The sequence below is a fragment of the Solanum tuberosum genome, unplaced genomic scaffold (genome assembly GCF_000226075.1).
Source record: "Solanum tuberosum cultivar DM 1-3 516 R44 unplaced genomic scaffold, SolTub_3.0 scf00105, whole genome shotgun sequence".
Lineage (NCBI taxonomy): Eukaryota > Viridiplantae > Streptophyta > Magnoliopsida > Solanales > Solanaceae > Solanum > Solanum tuberosum.
Window position 1 is genome coordinate 442345 of NW_006239031.1, and position 27972 is coordinate 470316.

General features: G+C 34.8%; 1 protein-coding gene across 3 annotated transcripts; it reads left to right on the forward strand.

Annotated features, from left to right (window-relative positions):
* Positions 1-80: 80 nt before the first annotated feature.
* LOC102597219 (zinc finger CCCH domain-containing protein 19-like) lies at positions 81-27846 on the forward strand. 3 transcript variants are annotated; one of them, XM_015309537.1, is made up of 14 exons: positions 81-393; positions 5103-5254; positions 11260-11339; positions 16784-16971; positions 17983-18511; positions 19549-19670; positions 19828-19887; positions 21505-21555; positions 21828-21898; positions 22185-23143; positions 24262-24383; positions 25523-25582; positions 26948-26998; positions 27276-27846. In XM_015309537.1, the coding sequence occupies exons 2-14, from the start codon at positions 5151-5153 to the stop codon at positions 27423-27425; spliced, it is 2547 nt and encodes an 848-aa protein (XP_015165023.1). In that variant the 5' UTR covers positions 81-393; positions 5103-5150; the 3' UTR covers positions 27426-27846. The 3 variants fall into 3 exon arrangements, with proteins under 3 accessions (XP_015165023.1, XP_015165024.1, XP_015165025.1); XM_015309538.1 differs by having other exon boundaries at positions 24274-24383; XM_015309539.1 differs by having other exon boundaries at positions 19561-19670.
* The last annotated feature ends 126 nt before the right edge of the window (positions 27847-27972 follow it).

Below are 27972 nucleotides of genomic sequence, written 5' to 3' on the forward strand. Positions count from 1 at the left end.
AAAATTTACCAATTTTAAATAGTTAGAGGATATATAAGCCCTTTTATTTTTAATTTGTCTATCTGTTTTCTTCTCCGACGATTACAATTGCCCAGCAATTATTCCGAGAAAAAGTGTTGGAAAGTATTGTTTTTACAGTAGAAGAATTATGCAGTGTTTGAGATCAAGGAAAAATATGGTTAGTAGGGTTTTGGGTTGCGAATTTATGGTGTGTTCTTCAAGATTTGAGGAATGGCAATGTCGAATATGTATATTGGGAATGCAATTTTATGAGAAGAGCTTGGTTATTTGAAGAATGATTTGGTGGATGCTCGAAGGGTATTTCGAAAACAGAGTTAGTTGTGTTCTTCTTCTGGGGAGTTTTTTGCGAAAATATGAAGGAGATGATACCCAGTAAGTGCAATCTTTCAATTTAAATTTAATCCTTGCACCAATATGATCTCCAAATATAGCATATAATCAAATCATGATAGGCTAGATATCATGAAAGATGAATTGTTTATTGCTATCACATAGTGGCGGTGTAGTAAAATCTGAAGAATTGCCCTTGGGGTTATTATTTTTCTCAGGAAACATGCTATTTAATCTTGTGTTTAAGGGTGTAGCATTTGCACCTTAATCTTCCCTCTCTGTTATTGATTTGAGATGTTATTTGCCAACACTAATTACTCCCTTTGTAATTCAATTTTCTGTTTGTCAGCAATTAAATAGTTATGGTACTCTATGCCTTGGTTATCTTTTTAAGGTCACTAATTTGGGATAACTTTTTTTCTGGGTAATGATCTAAACTAATATTCTTACGAGTGAGGGTCAAAAACATACCTAAAGTATTCCAGTTTTTTCGAGTTCCATATCTGAAGTGTGCAAATTTCCTACCTGAACTATCACCAAATGTTTATAGAAACACACCTAAAATTTCTCTTTGAAAGAACGCAATTCATCTCGATTTATCTTCAAAGCATCATGCATTCCTTTTAAGAATACATACAAGGATCAGATTACATCTATCTTTCTGTCTGATCAGATAGCCAGAAATATCCTATATACTAGTATTCTCCAACTGATCTTGGCATTCTCTGTCTAAGTTCTTTCATGTTAAAAAAATAATAGCAAGAGTTGGTAAAAGGATGAAAATCTAGTGTTGCAGCTGAGGATCCAGACAAGTAGGTGTGGCATGTGTCTAGCGACTGAGGAGAGCATAAAACTGCTCAACCAGCACATAGTGAATAAAAGGAAGTCACTCCTGATGAGTCATGTTACATCTAATGTGCAAGCTAAGTTTAATAATATTCAACTGTAAGGTATTTTGATATACTTTATTGATCACCCTTGTAAAGAGGCACACTGATACTCCATATCGTTTAAATCCAATAGCTTTGATTGAATAACTTTGTATCTTCAATGACATCATATGTACACTGACCAGAAGCTCAAAAAACCCAAACTGGCACCAAACCATATCAACTAACTATGATTAAGTGATTTAATGAAGTGAATATATATATATATATATATGTACTAGATACAAAAGCCCGGGCCCAATATATATTACTTTATTTGTTTTACTCTATGTGACAACTAGAATTAGGAGAGGCAACTAAGTTTTTAAATATTTTTGTTGTTAATTATTTTTATAATATTTTTAACGTACTTTTCAAGTAATATCTGTGGCACATGTTAAGTTTTGAGAGTTAATTAATTTCTTAAAATATTTTTTTAAATATTGGGAAAAAGGTCTAAAATATATATCCGAACTTTGACCGAAATTGTTGTAGCAATCCCAAACTTTGGGCAAGACCTATTACCCTTGCACTATTTAATAGTGTATTTTAGAAATATATAAGTGCCCACCTGGACAAGTTACTATTTATAATGATGCAATATTTATGATGTCCACATGGACACATTTAAATAGTGCAGGGGGTAATAGGTCCTGCCCAAAGTTTGGGATTGTTATAGCAATTTTGGTCAAAGTTTGGATATATTTCGAACCCTTTTCCCTTAAATATTTGAAGTTGTTAATTATTGTGATTTATGTGGCACATCTGAAGTTCTGCGAGTTGATCAAATTTTTTAATATATTTGTTTAAATATTTGAAGTTGTTAATTATTGTGATTTATGTGGCACATCTGAAGTTCTGCGAGTTGATCAAATTTTTTAATATATTTGTTTAAATATTTGAAGTTGTTAATTATTGTGATTTATGTGGCACATGTAAAATTTTGAGAGTTAAACAATATTTAATATATTTTAAAACATATTTTAAGTTATTAAGTATTGTGATTTATGGTACTCTTAGTTAACGTAACTTTCAAATAATATATGCTACCCCTTCTGTCTCAATTTATGTGGCATACGCGAAATTTCAAAAGTTAATCAATTTTTTAGTATATTTTAAAAATATTTTAAATAGTTAATTATTGTGATTTATAATATTTTCAGCATAATTTTCAAATAATATATGTTACTCCCTCAGTCCAAACTTATGTGGCATAAGTGAAATTTTGAGAGTCAACTAAATTTCTATGTGCTTCTAAATATTTTAAGTAATTGATTATTGTGATTTACAATATTGTTTTTTTCATAATTTTTAAAATACATAGCGTACTAGTAAGACAAATAAATTAAAACAGAGAAAGAACTAAATATAAATAGAGGAAATTGAAGGAGAAAGGTAAATCGACCAATTCACTGACTGACCCTTAGCTCATCTATTCACTCTTTTATTTATGTGGTACGGGTGAAATTTCGAGAGTTAATCAATTTTTAAGTTGTTAACTATTGTAATTTATAGTATTATGTTTTCGTAATCTTTTAATACATAATAACTAAAAAGGAAATTAAAATAAATAATAAATAATAATATTAATTTTACGTAATTTTTAAATACATAATATACTAAAAATAAAAATAAATGAAGAAATACTAAATATAAATAGAAGAAATTTGAGGAGAAGGAAAAATCGGTTAATTGATCAACTGACCCTAAACTCCTCAAATTCGCTCTTATATAATAGAGAAATATATGTACATATGTAACGGCCCAACCACTAGTGATATTGTCCGTTGTAGACCTAGACTCATACGACTTAAAAATGTGTCACTAGTGTGTAAGACCTGCTTATTTATTTATCCAACATCTATCCTAAGTTGGAGTGTATGTGACACCCCCTCTTATGAACTCAGCTTCCTCGGTGAGGTTTGCTCCGCCGCATGGGATTTGCCTAGGTTCAGCACTGAGGTTTGCTGTCTTTTTAACTGGTCCATATTGACAAGGCTAACACAGACGTGACTGTGATAGCATTTGTAACGGCCTAGCCCACTAGTGATATTGTCGCAATGTGGGTCTAGACCCATACTGCTTTAAAATGTGTCACTAGTGTGTAAGGCCTGGTCACTTATATACCCAACACTTCTCGTGTGCTTTACCGATGTGAGACTTCTTATCCTAAATTAGGGTGTCATACTATATATATATATATATGATTAAGTGAAATAACTCTATATACAAATACATGCGTACATCTATTGACTTGATATAAACATCCGATATGCATAAGTTTTATCAACCGAAATCTATTTTAAATAAATATGTTTAACTACAAATGGAGCATCCACATTACAAAGAAAAGTCTTTAAATTACTATATAGGTCGTTGATCTATTGATAATCCCTATGACACAACAAGAAAATATTCTTTTTTGATTGCCCAAAATTAAGTAGTTGTTGCTAATTTACTAGGCCTACGAGCTTTGTAGAAGTCCAATAATAGTGATTAAAGAATTCCATCTTTGCGAAAAATTTCCAAAGGCATGCACAGACCACTCCACCAAGCAACCTTCAATACATGGCTTCATTTGCAACACAAGTTGTTTAGTATTGATCCATAGGCATTGCAAAAGGGAAATAAGAAGTAACAAATACCACTGCATCAAATAAAAGAAGAAAGAAAAGAAACTGCAAATTGGACCGTACCACCATTATTATCTTCATTCATGTTGTAGTCGTCTTCATCGTAATCATAAAGATTCTGTACAATTGTTCAAGAGTTTCAATAGACATAAGCTCAATACATACTTTATAGAGAGTGTCACTTAATGATGTTGATCTGTGTATACAAACAATTGGCAAGCAATGCAAGTATAATTCAATCTAGAGGAACACAAAGTATTCTGATTTCAAGTTCATTTAAATATGGCTGTCATGTTAGGGAAGCAGAGGGATTTTCCACATACTTGATTGCAATCTCCGTCATCACTAAATTATTATCTTCCTCTTCAATCTTCTCCTCTTGTTCTTCGTCCATGTCTTCACCATCTTTTTTCTTTTCGTCATTGCCCTACATTTGATGAAAGATAAAGGATAGGTTTAGGAATCCAAGAATATGTCTATTGACAAATTAAAGGTCAAAGGATAAATTAGGTTAGGTTATTTGGCATTGCAGGATATGTTAGATAGAAAGTATTATAGTTTAGGAATAATAACAATATTTTATAAATATTAAAGAATAATTTAAATTTTATAATTCAGCAATTCACATGTAACTTATACCTTTAATCCAAGAATAGATTCCTCTAGAACCCAAGAAATAAAACTTTCTCTAACATGACTCTCTTCTATTGAAAAGCCTATTCAGAAAATCTCTCTTATTTTTTAACCCCCAATTTTCTCTTCAATTGTTGATGTTGTTGATGAGCAAAAGTTTCAAGCTTTCTGTTGAAGAAGGTACTAACTTTTCCCATAGATCTGTTTTTTCAGTCAAATAAATCTTCTTTTTTGTGGACTTCTTTCAATTGATTAAAACGGCATTCGCTGTTTTAGGTCAATGGGTGCCATAAGGGTTTGAAATCTATAATTTTTGTTATGATTTTTGGGATTTTTTAGAATTTTGTGGTAAGAGAGCCTTCTTTTCTTGTATGTTTTGCTCTATGGGTATTTCATTTTTTGGGCTAATCAAGCTTTGATTTTCTTTATCAGTTAGTGTGTATAATTTTTCTACTGATTTTTTTCTAAAAGGGAAAAAGATATACCCTAAGAATTGCCATATCTGCATTTTAGTCTTGATTATCTGAACTAAATAAGGTGCTTTTCTTGATTACAGTGAAGCAGGCATCTGGTAATTTATTTTCAAGAAACCCTTCTGCTATAAATGGCGGAGAACAGCGGCAGGAGGATTTTCAACAAAAACGAAATTGCAGAAGATTGGTGTTTTCAATGTAAAGATGGAGGAGAGCTCATGATTTGTGATAATGGGTAAGTCTTTTTTTTTTACTGACTTGGAGGTGGAGGGTACTCTTACTATCCGAGCAACTCCTCTTGTCTGATTATGGGCAAGTCCTTTGGTTAAAAATACCAATTTATTTTGAACAAACGGAGATACTCCCGAGCTTGTCTGAATATAAAAACTACATTTTTCTTTTCTTTTCGGGCTTTGCTTTCTGGATGAAAACGTAGACATCGTTTGGAAGCTTTATTTTTTTTTTCTGTCTTTAAAAGAACACATGTTCCATCTTTAAAAATTGCCCCTCTTCTTGGTGGTCGATTTGTGTGGAAACATTATCTTTCTCAGAACCCTAGGTTCTTGGATAAAATATTATAGTACCTGATTGTATATGGTGAGAAAACAAGAGTTCGCGAGAGAACTTAGCTTGATTATTCCCACAAGCTATGGGGTTTAAAGAACTAAGTTTACATGTCCTAAAAAGGAAAGGAAATCAATATAAATCAATACCTAATTAAAATAGGAGTAAATCAAGCCATCTACTATATTTACATATATGCTATAGAATATTCCTAGGATTCTAACACTCCCTCTTAAGCTGGTACATATAAATTATATGTACCAAACTTGTTAAATGCATAACTCGTTTTGGGACCGGCTAGGGACTTGGTGAATGTGTATGCAAGTTGATTATTTGACCGCACGAACCTTGTGACGATGTCTCCTAAGTGTACCTTTTCACCGAAAAATGGCAATCAATATCTATGTGTTTGGTCCTTTCGTAAAACACTGTATTTGATGCAATGTGAAGTGTAGCTTCATAATCGCACACAAGTTCCATTCCGTTTGTATCTCCAAATGTCTAACTCTTTCCGTAGTTGCTTGATTCATATGAGTTCAAATGTTGCCACTATCATGGCACGATATTCCACTTCTACAGAGGCCAGAGCTAGCAACCACATATATTTCTTACTTTTCGAAGACACCAAATTTTCCCCGACTAGAACACAATATCCAGAAGTGGATCGTCTGTCAAAGGGGAACCTGCTCAATCTGAATCTGAATATCCAACAATTTTCTCATGTCCTCGGCCTTCAGAAAGTAATTCTTTCCATGGACCAAATTTTATGGTTCGAATGATGCGAATAATTGCATTCTAGTGACTACAAGGAGAATTTAAGAATCGAACTACAACATTAACAGGAAAGGTAATATTAGGTCGAGTCACTAAGATAATTCAACCTTCCTACTTGCCTTATATATATTTTAGGATTGCTAAGAGGCTTCCCTTAACATTTGAATCCATTAGAGAATTAATGGGGCTACAATATGTCATCCTTTTCTCTCCAAGACTATCAAGTGCATGCTTCCTTTGTGAAAAGGCAATTTTTGATTTGGATTGAGCAACCTCAATGCCCCAGAAGTACCTCAATCGACCAAAATCCTTAGTATGAAGGTGTTGGAAAGGGTGATGTTTCAATTCAGTAATTTCCTCATTATTACATGTGATAACTATGTCATCAACATACATTACCAATCATGCACAAACCTGGAGCAGAGTGACAATAAAGCACATAATGATCAGCTACACTTCGTACTATGCCAAACTCCCCAATAACTATGCTAACTTCCCAAACCATGCTTGAGGAGATTGCTTCAAGCCATAAAGGGCTCGTCGTAGTCTGCACACCATGTTACTAGACTTCCTCCGAGTAACAAAATCAAATGGTTGCTCTATATATACCTCATCTTTGAGATCTCTATAAAGAAAAACATTTTTAATATCCAATTGATAGAGAGACTAATGATGTACAACCACTATGGATAAAAAGAGATGGACTAAAGCAATCTTGGTCACAGAAGAAAAGGTTATCAATCTATCCATCAAGGCCAACCTTCATTGTATATGCCCAATGACAACCAATTGTTGATTCATCTGGAGGTACAGGCTCCCAAGTACCACTAGAGTGTAAGGCAAGCATCTCCTCAATCATAGCTTGTTACCAGCATGAATGACAAAAAGTTTTACCTATAGTCTTAGGAGTAGCCACAACTGATAGTGATGATGCAAAGGCAGAATAGGCCGGTGATAAACGATGATAGCCCAAACAAGTATAGGGTGAGATTATGAGTAGAGCAATTACCTTTACGAATGACAATAAAAGAACTCTGTGTAGACCAGTCCTTAGTAGGCAAGGATTCCGGTGGCGGGCATGAATCATATGTGCACGGACAATAATGATAGGTCAATAGTAGTAGAGGTGCAGGGAGAAAGATGAAGTTATAGATGATGACATAGAAGGATAGACTGTGGCGGTATCCCTTAAAGATAGAACTAGTAGAACCTCATAAATGCCTAATTATTCAACAAAAAAAGATGTAAAGTAGGGTTGAACTTCAAAAAACATCAACAGACATAAGGTATTGCTAGAGGTCAGGTGAGCAACATCGATATCCTTTCAATACCCTTGAATAGCTAGGAAAAACACTTTTAAGAGTAGGGGAGCTAATTTGTCTATTCTTGGAGCGAGTATATGGACAAAATATGTGTTCCCAAAGATGCGTGGTGGAAAAGAGAATAAGGTTGACTGGTGAAACAAAATAGAGTGTCGAACCTGATTTTGAATAGCAATTGAAGGCATACGGTTGGATAACCAAAGGTGAGTTCTACATTCCCTCTAAAGCGCAATGGAACATTTGCTTGAATGAGATGAGTGCATGCAGTCTCAACAATTTCCCTATTTTCTCTCTCAGCGACCCAGTTTTGTTGTGTACTCTAAGGATGAGGTTTTTTATGAAAAATTCCATAGGAAGAAATAATTTTTTAAATTGAGATTATAAATATTCACATGCATTACACTCCGAAAGGTGCTAATAGAAACACTAAACTGGTTTTTTTATTCAGCACAAAAAATTTGAAAATGGAAAATAATTCAAAATGATCTTTCATTAAGAACATACAAGTGCACCTTGAGTAATCAACAATGAAAGTAAGGGGTTTGTTTGGTAGAGTGTATAAAAATAGTGCTAAATAGAGTATACTAGTAATGTTTGTATTAGTTATGTTTGCATTAATTATACATAGATTATTTCTTATACATTGTTTGGATAAGAAATAATTATATTATTTCTATAGATTATAATTATATTATTTCTATAGATTAAGAAATAGATTAATTATACATAGATTATTTCTAGATATTTATTTACAAAAATATCTTCACAATTATGGTGGAAAAGATGTAAAAATAGTTTTCAGGGATAATTGGATCTTTAACTATGTTAATGCATGCATTAAACCCATTGTGTTACTAATACCTAGAAATTCATAGGTGTAGTAATACACACCTTAACACCTTAATACACATGACTCACAATCTAACTTCAATAACTTTGACAAACTAGGTATTTATTTTTTAAGTTTGGATAAACTAAGGTGACCCAATCGTCTGTGAATTCAATCTAGAGAGTCAAAGACCGAAGCCTCATTTGTTTTCATTAAGATTAAGACGTCTGAATTTGAATGCACATCTGGATGATTCTTGTCTATAGATCTGTACATTGAATGATTAAGATTCTTTGTTTTTAAACATCTGATTATGTGTAGAATTTAATGCCTCAGCCAAACGACTTATTGACAAGAGGCTAAAGGGACAACCATTATTTAGAGTCAAGGTGGGTAAGGGATTGTCTTGACCAACTCCGGTTGCCATAGTCTGGGAACCATTAGCTAACATAATAGTGGGAAGGGACTGAGAGTAAGTAATATTAGACAATAAAGATTTGTTACCAGAAATGTTATCTGAAGTGCTTAAGTCCATGATCCAATGGCCAAGTGTGGTGGACAGTAAGATACAAACAACACGATTAACATGATTAACACGATTATCAATCTGGGCAACAGAAGCTGTTGATGAAGATGGCTACTTACTCGCTCAATACCAAAGAAAGTCAGTGTATTCTACCTTAGGCAAAGAGAACAGTTGATTGGTTGGATAACCAGTGGATTCAGCTTAAGGGTTACTGGAGCCCATGGATTTAGTATTAAACATATCAGATCCGAGAGACATGGAAACAAATCTTTTTGTGTCCAAAAAAAATAAATTTTGGAAAAGAACTTGAAGAATAGATCTTATAAACTGCTTGCTGTCTCACCAAAAAAATAGATTTGACTGTCGGAAAATCATCGGAATCGGGAAAAATATTTAATGAATAGGGTCGTATTTTTGTGGCGAACCTACTGGAAAAGAGGAATATGCTGGAAAAGTGGGTGGAGAACACCACACGCGAGGATTCTGATTATAATGGTTGTACTAGTATATGCACAATATCTCTGGATAGTTTCGGAATCACGGAACAGTGGAGGTTTTGCTGGAAAAATGATCAGCAATTTTGTACTCTTATTTTATTCTTGCTTTCTAATTAAATAAAGTGTTGGTACCATATGAGAAAACAAGAGTTTGAGAGAGTAATCAACTTGGTTATTTCCACAAGCTATTGGGGTTTAAATAGCTAAGTGTACATGTCCTAAAAAAAGGAAATCAATACCTAATTAGATAGGAGTAAATCTAAGAGTAAATCAAACCACCTACTATATTTACATATATGCTATAGAATATTTTCATGGTTCTGACATCTATCAAAATAAGCAATTTAACTCAGTTATAAATGATGGTTAAAAGGACACATGTTGTCCATTCATTAATTTGTTGTGAACAATGGATACAATAAATATTTTTACCCCCAAAAAGTACCATAAATGTGTTTTGAGGTCTTAAGTTTAGTTTCTCCAATGATTGGTCATCTGTAAGTGCTGGTTTTAGCCAACTCTTCAAAATTTCTCGTTTATTAAAAAAAAACACTTGTATTTTGTTCTTTTTCCCATGTGTACTCTTTCTGTTCACTTTTACTTATGCGCTATACTAAAAATATTTTTTGCTTAACTTTTTACTTTTAGCCTATTAAGAGAAAAACATACTTCTTTCATGTTTTTCTTAACATCAATTACTTATTCTCCAAATCATTTCCCACGACCTAAGACTAAATATCAATTAATATTGGTATTGTGGTAAAATATTAATGTCAATCATTATTTCTTAAGGGCCGTGCAAATTTTACCCTTAACATTAATTACCTCTAAATCATTTCACAAACTCTAAGACTGAATATCAATTAATGCGGATATTGTGATATCATGTCAATCATTATTTCTTAAGGTGGACAGTAAAAAAAGAAAGGATGGAGTAACAACTACTGTTGGCTTATTGGGGAAAGGTTATTTTCTTGTTTGATAACACAAAAAATTCTTGGATAAAAGCAAGCTTGCATGCAAACATTGTTAGATGGCTCCTCATAATCCTAAAAAAATAATAATGTATATAAGAAAATAGATACAGCTTGCACCCAAGGGTGTGACCTAGTGGTCAATGAAGTGGTTGAAAGTCATGAAGTCTCAGGTTCAAATTTCAGCGGAGACAAAAAACACTGTGATTCTTTCCATTTGTCCTACCCTTGGTGGATAGAGATACCTGGTATCTATTGTTGGTGGGAGGTGGCAAGTATCCTATGAAACTAGTTGAGGTGTGCTAATGCTAGCCCGAACACCACGGTCATCATAAAAAAAAGTGAACAGTCAGTTTCCAGCTGGGATATCCTTATTAGGAACGTGTCAACTTTACTTCTATGGAACACAAAGTCTATAGATCCCCGCTACTGTCAACTTTACTTCTATGGAGGAAAAAGGTTGTAGATTCACTGATGTCAACTTGACTTATATGAAGCACAAAAAAAATTCTATAATTCCTTAACCTCACGCTCTACTTTCTGGTCATTCATCTTTTGAGATGAGCACCGCTCTTATGTTTGCTATAAGCACTATATGGCCTAGCAATTAGCTAGGTAGTCTTTGTTTGGGTTAGCTTTTTTTATTTTGGCTAGGTACTCTGCAATGGTATTCATTAGGTGTTCCAGTTATTTTTACTTGGTGATTCTTTCTCTACATGGACTTCTACTAAACAATATATTTTCAACTTTGCAGGGGATGTTTGAAAGCTTATCACCCTAAATGTGCGGGGGTAGAGGACTCAGTTTTGACAAGTGATGAACCTTGGATATGTGGCAAGCCTCTTAATTCATCTTTCGTCAAGCAAATTTAATATTTCTAAATTTACTCTTTGTCCTTTTGTTTTGTCTGGGAGTTTTTTTCCTTTTGCTAGTTTATCGATTTTGACTAACCAAAGTTAAGCATGACAAAACTTAGTTTATATTGAGTGAAAAAGGCAATTGAATTTTGAGTTTCTGTTATATTGAGATTTTTCAAAATAATTCACTGGAAAAAAAATTGTCTTTGCTATTTCTCCACGTATACTAGAATGAACATGGACATGGACTGCTCTGCTTATATAACTTGCTTAATAACCTTGCAGTCACATACACTGTACTAGGTGTTGCTTACCCTTTTACTTGGATGAATCAAAATAACTTTCTTTGATAAAAAGGTACTATTAAAGGGAGGACGCTAAGTTATACAGTAGTCGAAGTCCCATGATACCATCTGTCAGGTATAAGGAATTACAAAACCGCCACTTTGACAAACAAGGTTTCCAGTGGTTTGAGTGTTTGGAAAGTAGTTGTAACTTGGAAGGTTGTTATTTTTTTATTTATTTTTGTTTTGCATGTATATACTTCTCGTTAAAGAATAAGCTTCCAAGAAGGCCAAATGATTCCTCCCATAGTTTATAACGGTACGGCATCGAGTAGTTGTTGAAATCCTCCTTCATGTCACTTTAGCTGCTTTAGGGATAAAGTTAATTTTACACTCCTATCTTGCCTCAATGAATTCTTTTGATGGTTGGATGTCACATTTAAAATTTTAATCAACTTGCCAGTTATGCACTAAAATTAACAACATACCCTGTATAGACAAGTGGGTGGAGTTTGGAAAGGGTAGTGTGTACAACTGTGCATAACCTTCCCCTATCCTTGTGAAGGTAGAGAGGTTGTTTCTAAAGGACCCCAGGCCTAAGTAACACATATTAAAAAATATGAAAAGGAAATAGTAGTGAAGAAGTTCATTACCAATTTTTTTATAAAAATAGTAGTGAAGAAGCCACGTTGAAAATAATGGAGAAAAGAACAGTAACAATAACAAATAATATGATAACCTAAACAAAAGGTAATAAAAACAATAGGTAAAATAGCCCCCAAGGCATAGCTCAAGTGGCAAAAAGGTGGAGGATTTGTGGCTTAGGTCGCAGGTTCAAGCCCCACACCATGCAAAGATAAGCCGGTATTAAGTGGAGAAGGGTAGAGGGGCGGGCCCATTATCCACCGAGTTTAGAAGGCTGTGATTGGTCCAAAGGGCGGGTCACAGACGGATTTCTCGGGTATCAAAAAAAAAAAAAAAAAAAAACAATAGGTAAAATAGCCCCCAAGGCATAGCTCAAGTGGCAAAAAGGTGGAGGATTTGTGGCTTAGGTCGCAGGTTCAAGCCCCACACCATGCAAAGATAAGCCGGTATTAAGTGGAGAAGGGTAGAGGGGCGGGCCCATTATCCACCGAGTTTAGAAGGCTGTGATTGGTCCAAAAGGGCGGGTCACAGACGGATTTCTCGGTTATCAAAAAAAAAAAAAAAAAACAATAGGTAAAATAAATCGAAGAATAAGATGGTACAAGAGTAACAACAATAATACTGATAGGGAAAACTAGACACCTCGACTATCTACTACTTTTTACCCTATTCCTCGACCTTCATATTCTCCTATCTAAGGTCATGTCCTCGGTAAGCTGCAGTTGTGCAGTCCTATCTAATCACCTCTCCCTAATACTTCTTCGGTTTATCTTGATTTTCTCCTTAGAACCAACTTATTCAACCTCTCACACCTTCTCACTAGGACATTTGATCATTTTCTCTTCACATGTTCAAACCATTTCAGCCTCGCCTCCATCATCTTGTCCACCACAGGGACCACTTGCACCTTGTCCACGAATATCCTCATTTCTAATCCTATCTTTCCTAGTATGCCCATACATCCATCACATCATCCTCATTTCCGCTACTTTCAACTTTTGGACGTGTGAGTTCTTGATTGGCCAATACTAAAATGTTGATTTTAAAATGTTACTCATTATAAATCATCTTTTTTTTTCTTCATTAAATTTATGAACTACTGGATTGATCTCAACTGCAGCAGTTCCTGGTATGTATGCTGGTGGGACCCTGTGTTGATAGCTTACCAGAGAAGCAAATCCTTCCTGATGTTCTATGTTCCTTACAGAGAATGAGAAAATGTTGTCTCATGTTTACTCCATCTCCTCTATTTTAGAAAGAATTATCCAAGAAGAGTCCAACTTTCCCATCCTCGTTTGAGATGTCACTTATTACGTCGTGAGAAAAGACTGTTGAGAGCATGTGTATATATAGTACCTCGCAATTGCTTTAGTTAATGATCTCCAACAAATCTCCAAAGAGATGGCCTAGCGGCTAGGAGCTGCAGTGTAATCCCACAAGTGAGTATAGGGTTTCTAGTACTAAGTATTAAAATATTTTGAAGAAAATCTTTGGAGTATAGTTGTCAGAATTTTAGGTGATTGATATGCAGTACAAAGTAGGAGAGAGAGGGGAAGAGAGAGAAATAGAATTTTAGTGAACATTTTACTATGGATCTCTATTTTTTTGTCTACTTCTTGTATGTGGGAGCCCTTTCCCTTTGTAAATGAATATATTTCTTAAAACTTGATAAAAGAAAAATGGACATTTTACTATGAATTTATGCTAGCCCTTTAAATGATTTTGCATATTACTCAATACTAGTATATACTTTTTTAGGTTCCAAAAAAGAAAGTTTTGCTTCCATTTTTGTTCAGTCCCAAACTGGAGTTTATTTTCATTCAGCAGATAGTTCTATGTATTTTATACAACATTAAATGTTTTGTGGGACCAGATTCTCAAAAACAAATACTAACCAACTGATCTTATAGACTCTTCTCTTAGTTACAACGCCATAAGTTAAATTAAGAAAATACATCATATGTGGAAGAGGGAAAGTTTGCTTCAGAATTGATTGTGAATATATTCCAGTCTAAGAAGAATGTTTGCACAAGCACTTGAATAGATTTAGTTGTGCTGATGGCATATGAAAAGCTTTTGTTCATTTTGAGTGATGAGGAAAACAAGATCGTGAAAGACTTCAGAACCCCCCCCCCCCCCCCCCCCCCCCCCCCTCAACATCTTTCAGATGACCCATTTAACTATTGTTCAATTAATGAATAAAAGAAATGGGTCATCTAAAAGGGCAATGTAATCTTTTAATTAATTCTTGGAAAAAGAAAAAAAAATCATTGGTCATCTTGGGTGGCACCTTGGAAAAACAAAGAGTCCAATGCATGCATTGGCTCTTAAGTTTTCAAGAAGAGTGGGGATTTAATGCTCAACACCTATTTAACCCCCCCCCCCCCCCCCACACACATAGCTTTTAATGTCTAGCTACAAGTAATTTACAAAAAAATGCTCCATTGTTTTAAAGCGTATACTTTAAGGATGCATGCATGCAAGCTCAATAAATAATTTGCATATTCCAACTCAAATATAATGTCTTGGCACAAATGAAATGAGTAATTTTCTAGGCAATTTCTGAGGGTCTCAAATTTCTCCATATGTAGGCAGTTCTTTGCTAGAGCCAGTATTTTCTTTATTCCTTTGTGTAATTTAGATTTATATTTATATTTGTTGCCCAAGGCAAAAGGAAAATATAAAGGAACTAAAAAGAAGATTAGAAGTATATGGTATTGGATCCTGGCGGCTAGCCCTATTTCATGATGAGCAAGTATGATTAATGGTTATTTAATTCCCTTAAATTTAAACTACTTGAGGAATGATATTCTCATTGTGTAAATAAATTATGATAAGAAAATTGTTAAGCTCATAATAGACTTATTCTTTAACAAATATAACCTAATATGTAGATACAAGTTTGAAGTCCATACTTTTTTTTTTGAGAATTGGTAACATTGTATTCTTCAGCATTAAGGATATGTTGGGGACCTTTAGAAAATCAGAAAAGAACAAAAAGCATAATACTTACAAGGATCCTAAGAATTCTAAAAGTTGATCCGAATCCTCTAATCCTATCTCTTTACACAAAAAATATAGAGATACAATGCAATTCCATTTTACCTTTTGAATGGAATTGGATTATCTTCAAAATTCCTACTATTCCTCTCCTTCCACACTGTCCACCAGATGCAATGTGAATCAAATTCCACCAGGTCTTCTGTCTCTTGTTACCTCCTCTCCTGATCCAACAACTAAGTAAATCAGCTGTATGTTCTGGCATAGTCCATTTCACTTCTGAAAAGTTGAGAAACATGGACCATATTTGTGTTGTGAAAGTACAATGTAAGAATAGGTGACTATTAGTTTCCCCTGTCTTCCCACATAAAGAGCACCAAGGAAGTATGATCTTTCTTTTCTTCCTCAAGACTTCATGTGTCAAGCATGCCTTTCTAATGACCAACCAAGTAAAGCACTTAACTTTTGTTGGTGTTGTAGTCCTCCAGACATTTTCCCATGCATTCCGGTATCTGCTACTTTGCGAGTTGCACTCCTTTTATATGCCCCGCCAACTGTGAATATACCATCCTTACAATGAGACCATCTAACAACATCATTGGCAATATTGGTGCCTGCAAAATCCCCCACTTCCTCCAACAATTTGGCTCTCTCTCTATTTCCCAATCATTTAGTAGTCTTCTGAAATAGAGATTCCAACCTTGTTCTGTCCAGCAATCACTGATCATTGCCTCAGAATTGGTGCACAAAATAAATAGATCAGGAAACAGGTCTTTTAGGGGGGTTTGTTTGATCCATACATCCCACCAGTTTCTACTTCTCCTTCCATCCCCCACCTTGATATGTAAATTTGGTTCTAACTTGGGTCATAAGTTTCTAATAGATCTCCAAACCCCCGTGAAGTCCATACTTAACCTCAGCCTTAATTCTCTAGGGATAGACTTCTTTATCATACATGTGTATGCTTAAAAACCTTGATAAGAATATCATAATACATATAAGCCAAGAGAATATAAAATGCTTAAAATAGTAATATACTGAGAAATGATTATTGTAATCACGTTTTTCTTGAGTGTTGGAGTTTGATGTAGGAACAAAATTTCCTTTCAATTACAAAACAATATTAGAATAAATATTATTGCTTAATTTGGCTCCAAATTGCTACTGCACCACTTTTTGGAACGATGAACCATAATGTTAGAGAATAGTAGTCTGTGGTAACTGTTGCTGAAATAGATAAGTATTTATCACTCAAAGACATCTGATAAATGGATAGCCTGGTGTGTCAAGCTTCCTATGTTCACACATGCTCCAGGGAAGGCCACACCCCAAGGGGCTGTAACGTGGATTGCATCCGAACATTTTAAGTTTGAGTACTTATATATTGTTGGCTTATACTGTCGTGTTAGTTTAATTGGTCATGTATTGCTTTTTCATTACATAGAATAAATATAGTTGTGCAAAAAGTAACATCAGTTTTACCGTGTTCCAGGACGACATACATGCTTAATTTGCAAAGGAAAATCATATTATCACTGTTATTGTTGTATAAGAGCTGCATGCTCGAGCTGTATTGGCCTTATCGATTTTGTCCATCTTAAAGGGAGGAATGGATTGTGCAATAATTGCCTAAAGCTCGCATTGCTTGTGGAAGAAGACAAGAATATTGATTCTGATGGGGTATGCATGATTATTATGGTTACTCGAAAACTGTATTTTTTTGGTTCAGTACTATTTAATTAATTTACATTTTGGAAATGTTTATCTTCAAATCCAAAGAGAACTTGTCATGGAAACTTTTAACTGAACTAGCCCAGGAGAACAGCTTGAAAGTTAGGGGGTGTTTGGATTGACTTCTTTAAGTGACTTATAAGTTAAAAGTCAAAAGTCATAAGTTTGGGAACCCCAACTTTTTACTTTTGGCTTCTTTTTGTACCTTTTCAGCTTTTAAGCTCTTTTTGTGTTACCCAAACACTTTCAAAACTAAAAAATACTTAAAAGCCAAAAGTCACTAAAAATAAGTCTATCCAAACACCCACTTTACAGCTTTGACATATAATTATGTTTAATACTCATGATAGACGGAGATAAATGAAGCCAAGTCCATAAAGAGCATTGAGAGGCGACAAGTTTGACGACAGGAAAATATGAGATGCGCTATCGGTTTCTCTTTAAAACACTATATTCATTTGTTATCAGAAAAAGTGAAAGATTATATATGAAAAAAGATAAAGTTTCCTGTTCAGTTTTCAAGGTGAACTGTATTTTATAGAAGTTCAAAAAGTGAACTCTCTCTCAGGGAGTGGCTTCACACAGGTTTAACATTAGAGAAGAGCGGTAGAAAATCTTAGTTGTATTCAATAGGTATTGGTTTGATCATCATTTTGTTGTTTCCTGAATTTATTATTCCTCTAGGTTTCCGAATATTGAGTTTATTCTAGTATAATGTAGGGAGGATATTATCACAATTGATCTTCTTGTGTCACAAACAATGTTAACAGCTTACTTTCCTCTGTTTGAGTATGTGAGATTACGTCTTGCATGTTTATCACTATTATCGCATTGGCAATATTCAGTTAGATTAGTCTTTCTTTGATTTCTTGATATATCTCCTTTCCTATTTGCTTTATTTTTCCTCTAGTTAATGAGTAATCTGTTCCATTTCTCATATGAATGATTGTTACTTTCCAGGAAAAAGTAGACTTCAGAGATCGCGAAACACAAGAGGGCCTTTTCAGGGAGTATTACGAGATAGTAAAGGAAAAAGAAGGAATTGACAAAAATAAACTTCTTGCTGGTAAGGCTCTACTAGACAAGGAGAAGATATGCCAAATTAGCTCTTATTCAGATAAACGTTGTGAGAAACAGGATGAGCAGCTTTCTTTAGACAATGAAGATTTCAACGATGGCGAACCTCAGAAGAAAAAGCTTAAAATGAAAAGATGTACACAGCAGAAAACAAAGACGCAAAGCAAAGTCATCGGCAGCCTTGAACAAAACAAAATATCCTCAATTTGGTATTCAACTGCACCACAAAGTCAATTTGCAGCCTTGATTCCTGAAAATATCAAACTCGTTTACCTGAAGCGGAGCTTGGTAATGGAGTTGATCAAGCAGCCTGAGTCAATTAAAACCAAGATTATAGGAAGTTTTGTTCGGGTCAAGTTAGATCCACGTGATTCTGAGCAGCATAACTCTCATCAGCTTATGCAAATTACAGGTTGTTTTAACAAATGATTTCATTCTTTGATTTGTCTTGAAATGGTTGCTAGCATCCATCGGTGGACTGCTGTGAATATGATGCTGCATTATTCTCATGTCTTCAATACCTGAGTTTTTAGATAATTGGACATCAACTAGCCAGAACATCTATTTTTTTTCTAAAATAAATGATTATGTTTTCTCAACCAACTTTGTTTACACTTTTGTGGTTATCACGACATTAATAATCTGTTCAAGCACATGAAATTAAAGTTGAAACTTGAAACTCATCTTTTCATAATTTCCTTTGGGTTAGTCATTATTGTGTTGTTAGTATTGAGAGAAGAGTTCATTCTTAACACCCTCTATATTATGTTTGGAACATATAAATCTTCTTTACAATTTGTTATACTTTGTCTGCCCATGTTGTATGATACTATTACTATTTGGCGAGTCGAATTGTTTCTTTCTTTGACTACGATATGTTTAAATAAGTTGGTTTGATTTTACCAAATAATTGTGATTAGTAGTAATTAGTAATATGTATTTTTCAAATATGTAAATATTATTTTTAAAATGGTTAAACATCGATGTCAGAATACACGTAGAGGATCAAATGAGTGGATTCCGGATCATACCACTCTTTTCGGAATGGAGGATGATCGTTGCTAAACTTAAGCAAGTTACTCTCTCCAACCCAAAGAAGAAGAGTAGAAAACCTAGTTTGACTAGCACCATAGGTTGAGAGAGAAAATTTAAAATAAGTTACTATTATTAAACAAAATAGTATTTAGAGAAATTTGATATGTGAATAGAGTGGATTAGATCAATGACAAGATATGACGTGATGAAATAAGTAAATCAATCAATTAAAGAAGCTCAGTAAATTTTGAAGAGAAAAAAGCAAGCAGGTCAAGAAATTGGATGGAGATATTGAGGCCATGATCATAATCTTATACTTATCTTCCAAGTCTTAATATAGAATATTTTTCTGTCATTGAAATCTTAATCTTGACCACCAATTTTGCTTTAAAATTGACATTGTTCTTGTTTAAGGAGTGTTCTCAGGGATCAAGCTTGGATCAAGTGATACGTGCAACAGCGAGAGTTTAATTGAAGTTTCAAATATGGCAACAGATGTTAGCTTGACCATGCTTTCAGATGCTGAGATTTCTGAGGTAACCTACTTCATCTTTTGAGGGCATCTGTCTATGCAAACTCTACTTATAATATAATTTGACATGATTTTTCAGCTAATCAGCTATATAGAATTTGACATGATTTGTGGTTAACCCTTCAATTCAATGAATTTCGACATGTTTCTGTGTTTTTCAGGAAGATTGTGATGTGCTCAGAAAAAATGTGAAAGCTGGGCTTCAAAAGAAGCCTACAATTGTAAGTTTTCTTGGATTGCATTTTGACATAACTATTACGCTGAAACATAGTCTAGATATTATTATATGACTGCAAGCTTTGTATGATTAACTATTGTTTCCAGCATAAAATACCCGCAAATAAATGACTTGTCCAAAAAGTGATCTCTCTGTCGGCACTGCTCGGTGCAAGTTCTGGTTGCCTCTAGAAAACCCAATTTCTCTTTGTTATATAGTGTTAGAGCTTGTAATATGGATTTTGAGTGGGAACTAGTTCTCCAGTCTCAGCTCTTCAGGCAGCATGCTGTTTGCAACATACGACATGCTCTCTTGCGGATAACATACATGAATATACGACTGTTATATTCATGTATCCTTCATGTCCTATGGTGTGACCCCTCTGGTGGGAAGGAACTAGTAGAGCCTGGGTGGATCCTGGCTGGGATAGTGGCACCCAATTCTTAACCAGTTCTGAAAAAAGACTCAGATCAAGAGAGAACTACTGAAGTGGTCAAGTGAATTCTCAATCTTCTTCTTCTCCTCCTAATCCTTTTCCCTTATCATTGTAGATTGTTGGTGGAAAAATGATCGCTGTAATGTGAATATGTTCTCCAGTCCCGGTACTAAATATTCTGTGAACTTGATAGTGTCCTCAGTTTTGGTTTCACCAAGTAAGAGTGCCTGCTAGCTGGCCTTTACTGAAACCCGTTGTCTTCTTTCTTTTTAAGCAAACTCTACAGCGCCACCTCAACAAAAGTGTGTTCCCATCATCTGCATGTCACATGAATATTCTTTTTCTCCAAAAGGATAAGACATAGAATTGCATTATTGGGAAGGTCACAAGATAGAATATAACTGGGCATTGAATAGGTTCATCTAAAACACTAATGCAGATCAGCCAAACAACATGATTCAATAGTGGATTACGTGGATCAGTGCACTTCTTGCCTAGCCCGGGAGATCAGATCTTGGTGCTATTCTTGAGTTCACTCCATAGAGATCAGATCTCCATAGATCTACAACATATGAAGCAGTTACTTCCTTGGTCATCCACCTGTCTTCCTCCTCATACTTAGCATCAATGACTTCCCTCACAGCATTTGTTTGTTATTTGCATACTTCCATAGCCATTTCATTCTGAGAGCCTTACTGTGGTTTTTCAGGTTCTTAATTCCCAGACCCCCATATCTTTTTCCACTATCAGATCTTTCCATTTGACAAAGTTATAGCCTTCCCTTTTGAATTTCCTTTTTTTGAAAAAAAAATTGCTTTTGAGTTTGTATCACTTCATTTAAAATCATGAGCTACTAGAAAGGGAATACTTCTATATAATTTGCATTTGGTTTTTTCATTATACTCACTTGTGGGCATGGATATATTCCCTGAGCCATGGGGGAGTTTTCAGTGATGGGCTGTGGTGAGACTCAAATCGAATAAAAAATTCTTGCTCTGACACCATTTAGAATTGTGTGTGTCATCTCTATTAAATATTTGATCTATTAGAGAGTTGATACTTCTAATTTAACCTTCTACATTTCTAAAAAGATACAAACTCAGTTCCTCAAGTTTTCCAGTTATAGATTCAGCTGAACTCCAATTCCATTTAGTACTACCATAAAACTTAATCTCCTATTTGCAGGTGGAGCTTGAACAGAGGGCTAAAATCCTTCACGAGGACATCACAAAGCATGTAGGTTTCAATCTTTCCAAGTTACTTTTAAAGTTGGATAATTTATTTTTCTTAGGAACTCCTTGTTGATTTGGATAGTTTGTAGCTCTACAATTTTATATTCCATTGGCATGATAAATACAATTATCGTACAACATGGATTAAATGTTGTAAAAAGATTTCAGCTTCCATTTCAGTAACATGAAGTTATTAGGGACCTGTTTATTTTTGTCTTGATTCCATATATATTCGAAACATCTAATATCTGGTGACACCTTCACTTTTAATGGCAGAGGATTGCTCAAGAGCTTGAATTGTTGCAAAAACTCATTGATCGAGCAAATGAGAAAGGACGGAGACAGGAATATCCTTTTTTCCTTCTTTTTTGGGTGACTAAATTTATCGTATTTGACAGAACGCCAAACCAGCCCCAAGGATGGAAAATTTAGCACAGATTTGGTAGTAAGCTTCTGTGTTTGGTCACCTGCATTACTTTCTATGATCACCAATTTCATCTTAACCCCTATGTTCCTCTTTTATCATCTCATCCTTCATTCCCTAATTTTGTCTGTGTGTACTGTTGTCTCGATGTTCTTCATCCTGGTCCATTCTGCAAAGAAAGGAAAGTGTTTCCTTAACCCCTTGTTTACACTTTTCCAGCATCTGGAGAAAAGAAAGCTCCTACAGCAAGCTTCGTACCTGTCATTTGTGCTGCAGAATATTCCCCAAGTGACTCCAGAGAAAATAGAGCTTGAATCTCTAGATAGGAATGACAATCATATGCATCGAGGAATGGCTGAAGATGAGAGGAATGGAAATAAGATGCATCAATGCGAAGATGAGACAACCACCCCTACAAAGAAAAATATTCCTGGGGTGATTCCCGAAAAAGTAGGACTTGAACCTCTGGCTGAAAATGAGGATGAGAACCTTTCTTCAGACAATTTCAGTGATGGAGGACCTCAGAAGAAAAGGGCTGAAAAGAAAATATGTACACAACAGAAAACAAAGATGCAAAGAAGCGACACTTCACAGAAAAAAGAATTTGTTGGATGGGGATCAAAATCTCTAATTGACTTTCTTCAGCTTATAGGTCACGATACCAGAGAAAAATTATCCCCATATGATGTGACATCGATGGTAAGTAAATATGTAAATGAAAATAACCTTATCCATCCGGTTGAAAGGAGAAAGATCCTTTGTGATGTTCAGTTAGAAGCTATTTTGGGGAAAAAAGTAGTAAACAAAGACAAAATATTTAGCCTCCTTATAAGCCATTTTGTTGAAAATGAGGAGCGATTACAAAAGGATGAGCTTGATCATGATCTTGAAGACAATGACACAGAAATGTTGGTGGCTTCTAAAACTGAGAAAAAGGTTGAACAAAACAAAAGATCCTCAATTTCGTATTCAACAGCAGCACAAAGTCAATTTGCAGCCTTGATTCCTGAAAATATCAAACTCGTTTACCTGAAGAGGAGTTTGCTTCTGGAGATGATCAAGAAGCCTGAGTCATTTGAAACCAAGATTATAGGAAGTTTTGTTCGGGTCAAGTTAGATCCACGTGATTTTGAGCTGCGTAACTCTCATCAGCTTGTGCAAATTACAGGTTGTTTTAACAAATGGCTTCATTCTTTGATTTGTTTTTTTACATAGTTGTTAACATCCCTCGGTGGACTGCTGTGAATGTGTCTGAATGCTGCATTATGTTCATGTACTCCATACAAAGTTTTAGGATACTTGAAATTATCCAAAATATGACTGCTGTGAATATGTCTGAATGCTGCAGTATGCTCATGTCTTCCATTCAGAACACCTGTTTTTTAAACATAAATGATTTTTGTTTCCTCAACCAACTTGTTTACTCTTTTTGTTGTTATCATGATGTTTATAATCTGTTCAAGCACATGAAATAAAAGTTGAAACTCAAAACTCATCTTTTCATCTTCCCGTGAACTGAATTTCCTTTGGGTTTGTCAATGTTGTTTTGTTAATATTGAGAGAAGAGTTCATTCTTAACACCCTCTATATTTTGTTTGGAACATAAAAACCTTCTTTATTAGTTATTATACTTTGTCTGCTCATGTTGTATGATACTATTATTATTTGGTGAGTCGAATTGTTTCTTTTTTTGACTACGATGTGTTAAATAATCTGGTAAGACTTTACCAAAATAATTGTTATTAGTAGTAATTAATATGTAGTTTTCAAATATGTAAATACTATTTTGAAAATAGTAAAGCATCGATTCGGAATTGACATAGAGGATCAGATGAGTTGATTCCGGATCATACTACTCTTTTCAGGACGGAGGATGGTCGCTGCTAAACTAAAACAAGTTACATTCTCCAACCCAAAGAAAAAGAGTAGAAAACCTAGTTTGAATAGCTTCAAAGGTTGAGAGAGAAAACTAGAAATAGGTTACTATAATTAAATTTAATAGGATTTGGATAAATCTGGAAGGAGAAATTTGATATGTGAATCGAGTGGAATAGATCAATGAAAAGATATGACGTAATGAAATAAGATAAATCGATCTCTTAAAGAAGCTCAGTAAATTTGGAAGAGAAAAAAGCAAGCAGGTCAAGTAAATTGGATGAAGAGAGTGAGGCAATGATCATAATCTTATACTCATATTCTATGTCTTAATATTGAATATTTTCTTCCATTGAAAACTTAATGTTGAGCACCAATTTTGCTTTCAAACTGACATCTTTCTTGTTTAAGCGAGTGTTTCAGGGATCAAGCATGGATCAAGCGATAACTGCTGTTGCAAGAGTTTAATTCAAGTTTCAAATATCACTGAAAATGTTTGCTTGAACACGCTTTCTGATGATGAGTTTTCTAATGTAACCTACTTCAACCCTTTCATGATCATTCTACATATACGTTCATTACATATAGATATTAAATGTTGTTAATCCGAGTCTTTTCATGTACAAATACGTGTCACTCTTCTAACTTAGAGTTAGATTCCATACTGCAAAAAAGTTGTTAATTTTGGATGTTGGTTATTTTCTAGGCTATATTTGTTTTGATCTTTTAAAAAGGATCAAAGGTTTTCTCTTGTTTTGAGAAGTTGCTATCATTGGCTGTTTCAGATTTTTATGTTATTAGTGTCATAATAGATTTCACTCTTGGAAAAGATCCTTATTGCAGCCAATGATAGGAGGTGTGGCATGTGGATTAGCTATTATTTTCTATACAAACAGAAGAAAATAGCTTTTTAACTCGTCTTGTAGGTGTAATCTGCACCACAGAAATTGGAACGTTATACGTTTTCTAGTTACGACAACAACACACTCAGTGTAATCCCATATCTAGGGTATGGGGAGGGTAAAGTGTATGCATACCTTACCCCTTTATGTTTCTAGTTACGGAAAAAAACAAATTCAGTGACTGAAGAGTGGCTTCATTTGGGTTACCAATATTCTCAACCTTGTGGAAGCTGAGGTAGATTTGTGTGATCATCAAATTGGAAGTAATTTAAAATATCCTAGACGATAAATGTTTGATAGCATTCTAGAGCTGCTGGACTGCCACGTGTAATTGGAGCACTCCTGTTTTTGTTTAGTCTTTTGAGCTACTCTTGGTGCATTTACACTAATGGGAATTGCTTATCCAAAAAAAAAAAATTATAGACCTAATAGAAAGGCACCTACTGATTATTCCCATTTCCATTTACTGATTATCACTTTGAGTATTTCTTGAACTGAGGGAAAAAGCTGATTGAATGTTTCTACTAATAAAAAAGGAAATGATTGAACGTTTCTAGTAGTCTAGATCCTAATGGAAGCTAGTTTTTTGTTTCTTCAGAATACAACATAGCATCTTACCCTTAGTTGATCTGAAGCTGTTACATGTATTCATTTATACTTGAGAAACATCTTAACAGTGTGGAACTACCCAGTGGCAAAAACTCTACCAAAAAGCTTTCTTGGTTAACCCTTCAATTCAATGTGTTTTGACATTTTTCTCTGTTTTTCAGGAAGAATGTGATGAGTTCAGAAAGAAAGTCAAAGCTGGGATTTTCAGAAAGCTTACAGTTGTAAGTTTTTTTGGCTTGCATTTTGACATAACTATTACGTTGAAACATAGTCTCGGTATTATTATATGACTGAAAACTTTAATATGATTAACTATTGTTTCCAGTATAAAGTACTCCCAAATAAATGACTTGTCCAAAAAGTGATCACTCTGTCGGGACTGCTCAGTGCAAGTTCTGGTTGCCTCTAGAACAACCCAGTTTCTCTTTCATCATAAAGCATTTCTCAAGTCTCAGCTCTTCAGGCAACATGCTGCTTGCAACATACCACATGCTCTCTTGCCTTGTTCTAGGAGTCATCCTTTCCCTAAGAGTGACTTGGTCATTTTCATGTATCCTTCATGTCCTGTCATGTGGTCCTTCTGGTGGGAAGCAACTAGTAGATCTGGGTAGATCTCGGCTGGGTTAGTGGGACCCAATTCTCAACCAGTTATGAAAAGGACTCTGATCAAGGGAGAATACTGGAGTGGCAAGTGAATTCTCAATCTTCTTCTTCTAATCCTGGTCCCTTATCGTGGAGGTTGTTGATGGAAAAATGAGTCGCTGTAATGTGAATAGGTCCTCCAGTCCTGGTCTGTAGCACTAAACATTCCGTGTACTTGATAGTGTCTCAGTTTTGGTTTCACCAAATAACAGTGCCTGCTAGCTGGCCTTAATCATCGTGTTCCATTTCAAATAAAAAGTGTGACTCACTGAAACCAATCGTTTTTTTTCTTTTTTAGCAAACTCTACAGCACCAGCTCAAAAAAACTGTTTTCCCGTCATCTGCATGTTACATGAATATTCTTTTCATCCAAAAGGTGAAGACAACTTTAGAATTGCATTTTTGGGAAGGCCGCAAGATAGAGTATATCTGGACGTTGAACAGGTTCATCTAGAACACTATCGCAGATCATCCAAACAACATGATTCAATAGTGGGTTATGTGGATCAGTGCACTTCTTGCCTAGTGGAGATAATGAGGGAATCCTCCAGTTTAACACAGTGCTTTTCTAGTTCCCCTTTTACTATACAGAGAGTCCTTTTGTATTTCGTTTTTTCAAAAAAGTGCTTTTGAATTTGTACAACTTCATTTATAATCTTAAGCTACTTGAAAGGGTATATAGTTTGCATTTGGTTTTTTATCCTCCTCACTTGTGGGCATGGATATATTCCCCTGAGTCATGGGGAGTTTTCAGTAATGGGTTGTGGCGAGACTCAAATCAACAAAATGTTTATTAAATGTTTGAGCTATTAGAGTGCTGATACTTCTATTTTTGTCTTATACATTTCTGAAAGGATATAAGCTCAATTCCTCAAGTTTTCCAGTTATAGATTCATTCTGTTTACTGTTTAGTATTACCATAAAACTTACTCTTCTATTTGCAGGTGGAGCTTGACCAGAAGGCTAAAATCCTTCATGAGGACATCACTAATCATGTATGGTTTCAATCTTACCAAGTTACTTTTAAATTTGGATAATTTATTTCCTTAGGAACTCCTTGTTAATTTGGATTGTTTGTAGCTCTACGAGTTTATACTCCATTGGCATGAGAATGCAAAATATTATCATGCAACACGGATCAAATGTTGTAAAATGATTACAGCTTCCTTTTCAGTAACATGAAAATATTAGGGACCTGTTCATTTTATCTTGAATCAATATTTGTTGCGAAACATTTAAATATCTGATGAGACCCTTCACTTTTAATGTCAGAGGATTGCTCGAGAGCTGGAACTTGCGCTGCAGAATATTCCTAGAGTGATTCCAGAGGAAGTAGAGCTTGAATCTCTTGATGGGGATGACAATCAGATGCACCTATGCTCAGATGAGGCAACCCTACAGAGAGAAATAATCTTGGAGTGAGAGGGATGGTAATAAGATGCATTAATGCGCGGATGAGACAACTCCTCCTGGAGTTGTCAAATGTGATCCGGAAAATGGAGCACCTTGCGCAGGTAGTTAGTAGATTGTAAGGATGATATGTGCAACTCACCATCTTCTCCTTCCTTGTTTAAATTGGTGTTGTCAAGCCTTTGCTGGAAAACTTTAGTAGATCGTCTTTGACGGAGAGAAGATGCTTCTATCAGTTGCAGATCTTACCTTGGTATTTTGAATTTAGTTGCGACAAAGATTATTCAGTTTTAGCTTATTACAGCCAGTTAAAACTTTTTCCGGACCGCTTTAGTTGTTATGAAAAAAACCAGGTTTACTCATATCATGATTCATGAGAAGGATCAAGGGGTATATGGTTTATTCTTTTCAACTTATATCCATTTTCCAGAAATCATCTTTTCTGAACTTGCATGTCTTCCCTCTGTGCACATGTCATTAGTCGGAAAATCATCTACATGATATAAATGAAACTTTCAATGTGATATCCGCACCTCAGCATTATGTATATTTCTCAAAA

What these genes read in the sequence shown, in the direction of transcription:
- LOC102597219 (XM_015309537.1), top strand. Translation starts at nt 5,151, where the DNA reads ATGGCGGAGAACAGCGGCAGGAGGATTTTCAACAAAAACGAAATTGCA. An exon ending in TGATGAACCTTGGATATGTG is followed by an intron (nt 11,340 to 16,783) that starts GCAAGCCTCTTA and finishes ACCGTGTTCCAG; the next exon opens with GACGACATACATGCTTAATT. An exon ending in AGAATATTGATTCTGATGGG is followed by an intron (nt 16,972 to 17,982) that starts GTATGCATGATT and finishes GTTACTTTCCAG; the next exon opens with GAAAAAGTAGACTTCAGAGA.